Below are 5,499 nucleotides of genomic sequence, written 5' to 3'. Positions count from 1 at the left end.
TGCAAAGTTATCGATAAATGTGAATTAATACAGAGAAAATCAGCTCCTGTCAGTGCACAGTCTCATTAATTTCCTTTGATTAATCAGCACCATGAATTTGTTTGGAAGCATTTCTCATCAGTCTGCTTGCAAAATATGGCTCCTGCTCAGTTTTCCATTTGCTAAGTGGTGTCTGTGCTCCGAGGATGGTTTGGGAAGAATCAGACAGGTTCCCTGGGAAGAGCTTGACACTTTGCTTGATTCTTTCAGAAACATGAGAAGAGCTCACCTGCAGCCAGCAGTGCTGCTGGTTTGCCCTTTTCCAGTAAAAGATCATCTAACACCATCTTTGCTGGGTTTTATTTTCTTCTTTAAAACCAAGAACCTCTTAGTTCTAGTTAATGAAGGGAGCTCTTGTTCAAAAATATCTAAATTTGTCTTCAGTGGAGACAGATGGATAGATGAGACAAGTACTCAACAGTGACTAAATTAAGCAGATTAAAATTAACCTAGGCTAGGTCAGCATAACTTCAGTAACATTTGTAGCCCAGCAAGGTCAGAAGGGATGGAGGAACCTGTTGAGGGAACAATTTCATGTTCAGAAAGCAGGGATCAGTTCTGAAACGACAGTGAATAGGTCTACAGGCAATTCCAAGTTCGTTGGCTTTGCATTTCTGGAATAACGTCTTTAATAGATGATGTAAAATTTCCATCTCACAAGTGCCCATAGACTCAGCAGATGCAAAGTTGCTGTAGATTTCAATAGGCAGCAGCTGCACAACCTCTAAAAAAGCTTTTTCACAAACACTGTGTCCCACCACGACCCCTAAATCTAATTTTGTAGACCCTGCAGTGCCAAGGGAGGGGATAACAGCATATTCCAGCTGAACTGAAAGTCTTGGAGCTCAGTAGCAGAATACAATTGTTTCAGCTGAGTCCATATGTCCTGGATATGAGTTCCCCACATCTGTCACAGAAATGTTGAAATACTCAGTAGGGCTCTGTGTCTTCTCTGGGGCCCAAGCATTTTCAGGTTTAGAAGCTCAGGCTGAGCTCTGTTGTATCAGGTGGCTTTTTCTGCTGATCACAGAATATTTGCCAAGAACCTCTTTGTTCAGATTGATTGATTTCCCCTGTATTTTTCTGCTGCTTTTGAACACCTCACCGAGGGCTTCATTCCAGATCTTTGCCCTTTTTTCTAAGCTGTCTGTATTGTTTCTGTCTCCAAGAATTCCTTACCCTGTGTAAATTTTTGTATTAGTGAAGCTTGAGCTGTTACCTACAGAAAGGGCAAGTAAAGGAAGAAGGTAGGAGATGTGGTGGTGAGAAATGAAATCCAGTGAGTGTTTTCTCTTTGCTCCTGGCATCCTGACCACTGCCACATCCATGGGGGGATTACCCAGGGCTGAGGGGAAGGTTTGATTAAACCACCTGAGGGCTCCTGTGCAGGGAAAAGGAGAAAAGAAAGGGAAAAAGGGAGTTGAATATCCCATGGTGATGGACTGGAGCAAAGCTGCCAAGGAGTGCTCTGACGTGTCTGGCACCTCCTGGGCTGGAGCCTCAGCCTGGCTGTGCTGCTGAGGAGCTGAAAGAGAGCTCTGAGCACGTCTGGGACACTTCCACAACTTATTTTCAGTGAATCCACAGCTCCTCCCTTTTCTCTTTGAAAGGGAAGAGCGAGCTGCCTTTGTTTAGTGACTGTAAATCCACTCTGGTCATTGGTGGCTCTTCTCCTCCAGGTTTCTCTCCTTTCACTTTCACATTGCCAGAGAATGGAAAGCAAAGACCTGTTCAGGTTTGATTTTGAAACCAAACCTAAGAAATCTTCAATCATCTTTCTTTTCTTTCCTTTTGGAGCCATGGTCACAACCAATCTGAGAGAATTTCAGTGTGCAGGGGCTCATTTTCCATGTCAGTGCCAGGTGCTGCTGTGGGATGGAGCCAGGGCGAGTTGTGCCTCCTCCTTCTGCTGCCACAGAGACACGAGAGGCTAATTGTGCAAATGAAATCAGTCACCATTAAAGCCTCCTGTGCTCGCAGTCTGAGGTGCTTTGATGAAATGTTGTGTATTCAGGACAGAACATGCTAATTTTTGTCCTCAGCTGTGGTTTTTTTCAGCTTTCTCCCCTGCTGATCAAGTTCAGGAGGGGCATCTCCTCTGGGCCTTCTCTGTGGCACTGTTCAGCTTTGCTCTGGCTGTGTCTCTGGGGTTTTTCCCCCAACACAGCCTGTTGGTTTTTGCTCTCCTGCTGACAGCAGAACCATTCTCAAGCTGCCCCAGCTCGCTGTCCAGCTCCCCAATAAATGAAACCTCCAAAAAACGATACCTGCAGCGGAGCATGCCCTCCCCCACGGTGCTCTGCTGATTGGCACTCCCTGGAAAAGATGCCATGGTTTGTTTCCATGGTGCTGAGGTGTGTGGTGACACTGCAGAGGGCTGGAGCTCTCTGATCAGTGTGGTGTAGGTGGGACCTTGCCTGGGGCAGTGATTCACATCCAGCTGATGTGGAGGTGGCTCCTGTCAGAGCAGGACTTGAGCTGGCTTTGGTTTGCTTTAGTTTTAAACTAAAGTTTTTTTATTAAACCAAATTCCAGTTCTTTAGCTTCCCGTCACAGGTGTCCCTGCACAGAGAGGAGGCTGAAGGTACCTCTGAATAACTTGGAAATGTCTCTTTCCTTCTCTATGTTTGCTATTGGGTTTTGCTCCAAAATACACTGATTTTCTTGTAAAAGGTTCTTTCACCTCTGGTTTTGTGAAACCAAAATTCAAAACTTACTCTTTTGTAAAAAGCTGTCTTCATAAATTAGAAAAGTCTAGGGAAGCTTTGGTATGTTTGAACTGATGTTTCCCTGAGCTTTGGGAGGAGAGTTTTAGCTGCACTGTGAAGCTGATGATAAAATCCAAATACTTCTATCAGCTTGTACCTTATTGAATTAATGGAAGCAAAAGTGCCTTAAAGTAGTCAGCTCTCATGTGTTAAGTGCAATGTCGATAACCAGGGGCTGTGATTATGTAAGGAAAGGGAGCTGAGGGCCCTGCACGAGGGGGCAGTGTGGGATGGGGCTCCCAGCAGGGCAGTGCAGCCCCTGTGCTCTCCTCCCAGCGCGTCTGGCTGTGTTCCTGCAGGGAATCTGGATGGAGGATGCAGTTCTCCTGCTGCACTCCTGTGCCATCAGCTGGCACCTTCCTGGGCTCTAGGGGAGGGAGGTGAATAGAAAATGCTTCAGAATTAATGAGAACAACTTGAGAAACACTCCCAGTGAGGTTCTCCGTGTGCCGAGCGGGATCTGGCTCTGGGAAGTTGCAGGTGTAGCCGGGCAGCCCCTCTGGTGGCAGGGGAGGATCCCAGCACTGCCCTGCCTGCTGCTCACCCCCGCTTTCTGTTTCAGCTGCTTGAGTTAGGACTGCCCTCGGGGGCAGCAGGGCTTGCCCAGGAGCAGGGCAGCACCAAGGTGAGCTGAAGCAGCAGCAGTGGGACCTAACCCAGAGCAGTGTGCCCTCCTGTCCCAGAGCTGTGTGCCCTCCTAACCCAGAGCAGTGTCCCCTCCTGTCCCAGAGCAGTGTGCCCTCCTAACCCAGAGCAGTGTGCCCTCCTAACCCAGAGCTCTGTGCCCTCCTAACCCAGAGCTCTGTGCCCTCCTAACCCAGAGCTGTTTGCCCTCCTAACCCAGAGCTCTGTGCCCATGCAGACTAACCCGGGCAGGGGGGAGTTCAGGCTGCTTCAGTACCAGTTCTTGCAGTGGTTGTGCTGTCCCAGACAGTGTTCCAGCCTGTCCCTGACCTGCTGTCCTGCCTTGCAGCTGCAGCTGAAGATGAGCGAGCGGGCGGTGTCGCTGGGCACCGTGGTGCCCCTGCCCCGCAGCGCCTACTGGCACCACATCACCCGGCAGCACAGCACCGGGCAGCTCCTCGGCCTGCCAGGTAAGGGGCACTGCCCTGCCACCTCCCCAGAGGGTGGCACTCAGCCTCGGTGGGGACAAGGGCATGTCCTGTTTGGGATGGACAGCTCGGCACAGGGGGTGTGCCGGCGTGGTGTAACCCTAACCCTAACAACCAGGAAAAAAAGCCTTAAAGGAGATATTTTTCCTGGTTCTTTCTTTCCGACACTAGATGGGGCAGGCAGCACGCGGAAAGCTCCATCCGGGGGAGGGATGGAGGATGAAAGCAGCGCTTCCATGCCTGGTCAGAGCTGTTCCATGGATGAGGGCATGGGAGGCGGAGCTGCTGGTGGCACAGTCTGTGCACTGGCCTTACTGTGCCCTTCCACGGAGCCCTTTATTAAACCAGGGCTGAATTCAGGAATTCAGCATGGAGCTGGCATGAGATAAATTGGCTGTGTGGGTACAAACCACTTGTTTTATATTTAGAAAAATATCTTGCTTGTTAGACTGGGAAAAAAAGGATCTAAAAGAGCATTTTTACATTCTAAATGAAAGTCAGAACTTTGAAAAAAATAATTTGCTTTGTACAAGTTTCTGTTCTGAAGGTAAAGAAAACCTGTGTGGATATTTCTGAGCTGGAGCAGCAGATTAAGCAGGGATAGATTTAATTAAGTAATCTCTAGCTCCCATATTCCCGTGTGTCAGACACTGACTGAGGTGCCTGTGTGTAACTGGGGTTGTTCTGTTTTTTCCATCTGGCTCTCCATGAAGACGTTTCCAGCCCAGTGAAGCTCCACCGCACGGACACTTTTCCAGCCTACAGGGCAGAGCATCGATAAAGATCTGGGAAGAACTTTACAAACTCTTTGTCTTCTGACCAACTGCCCCAGTGGATGAGTGGTGATGACAAGCAAGGATGGAAACGCAGAGCAGTTCAGGTTGGACGAAAAATTCTTGCAATACAAAGGATTTTTTAAACTTTGCCCAAAGCGGAAACTCTTCCGTGGATATTGGAGAGAGGAACCAAACCACCAAACCCTCTGGTGTATCTTTTATATCTTACAGCTGGACAGAGGAGAAATCACTCCCTAAACGCTTCCCACTGGTTTTGTATGATAGGATTGTTGTAAATATGTGAGACTCCTGCTGTAGTGTGGTTATTTTGTCTCCTGGCAGCTGTGTGTTCACCGCTGTGTCACCCTGGTTTGTGGCAATGCTTCTCTTTAGTTATTCCCATTATTGTTACCCTGTTTCTGATCTCTGGAATGGTGGCCAGTTTGAAGCAGCTCTTGGATACAATTTTTCCTGTTTGAAGACTTGACTGATTTCTTTTAAAAGAATCTCCTCTTTCCTGTATTTATTTCCATCTCTGTAAACATTGAAAATAAATAAAAAAGTCCCACTTAGTTTGTGGTGCAGTGTTTTTTGTCATTCAATTAGCACAAGCTAATTTTCTTCTAGGACAGAATCATGGTCTGGGGCTTTGAGTTAAAAACAGAAAAAGGTAAATGTTGGATTTCCACGTGCAGGAGTGTTGTAGGAACAGAGCTGGAGGGGAGGGAGGCTCTCAGGGAAGCCAAACCCTGGCTGTGGTGAAGGTAAATGTGTTTCTGAAGGAAATAAAATCAATCTGCCATC

At 47.9% G+C, this 5,499-nt stretch overlaps 1 protein-coding gene across 3 annotated transcripts in view; it reads left to right on the top strand.

The window, feature by feature from the left end:
- Positions 1-5,263, top strand: part of DOK5 (docking protein 5) — a 31,961-nt gene extending 26,698 nt beyond the window's left edge. For 2 of the 3 annotated variants that reach the window (XM_017734902.1, XM_017734895.1), the window contains exons 7-9: positions 3,370-3,432; positions 3,781-3,901; positions 4,633-5,262. In XM_017734902.1, coding sequence (XP_017590391.1) covers positions 3,370-3,432; positions 3,781-3,901; positions 4,633-4,700 — 252 coding nt within the window. In that variant the 3' untranslated portion in view covers positions 4,701-5,262. Of the gene's footprint in view, positions 1-3,369; positions 3,433-3,780; positions 3,902-4,632 lie in introns of all 3 variants that reach the window. The other variant, XM_008635037.2, reaches the window with a different exon arrangement.
- Positions 5,264-5,499: the final 236 nt, after the last annotated feature.

Source organism: Corvus brachyrhynchos, unplaced genomic scaffold, assembly GCF_000691975.1.
Source record: "Corvus brachyrhynchos isolate BGI_N302 unplaced genomic scaffold, ASM69197v1 scaffold10, whole genome shotgun sequence".
Taxonomy (NCBI): domain Eukaryota; kingdom Metazoa; phylum Chordata; class Aves; order Passeriformes; family Corvidae; genus Corvus; species Corvus brachyrhynchos.
The sequence above is the reverse complement of the archived record's forward strand: the minus strand, read 5'-3'. Positions and strand labels throughout refer to the sequence as shown.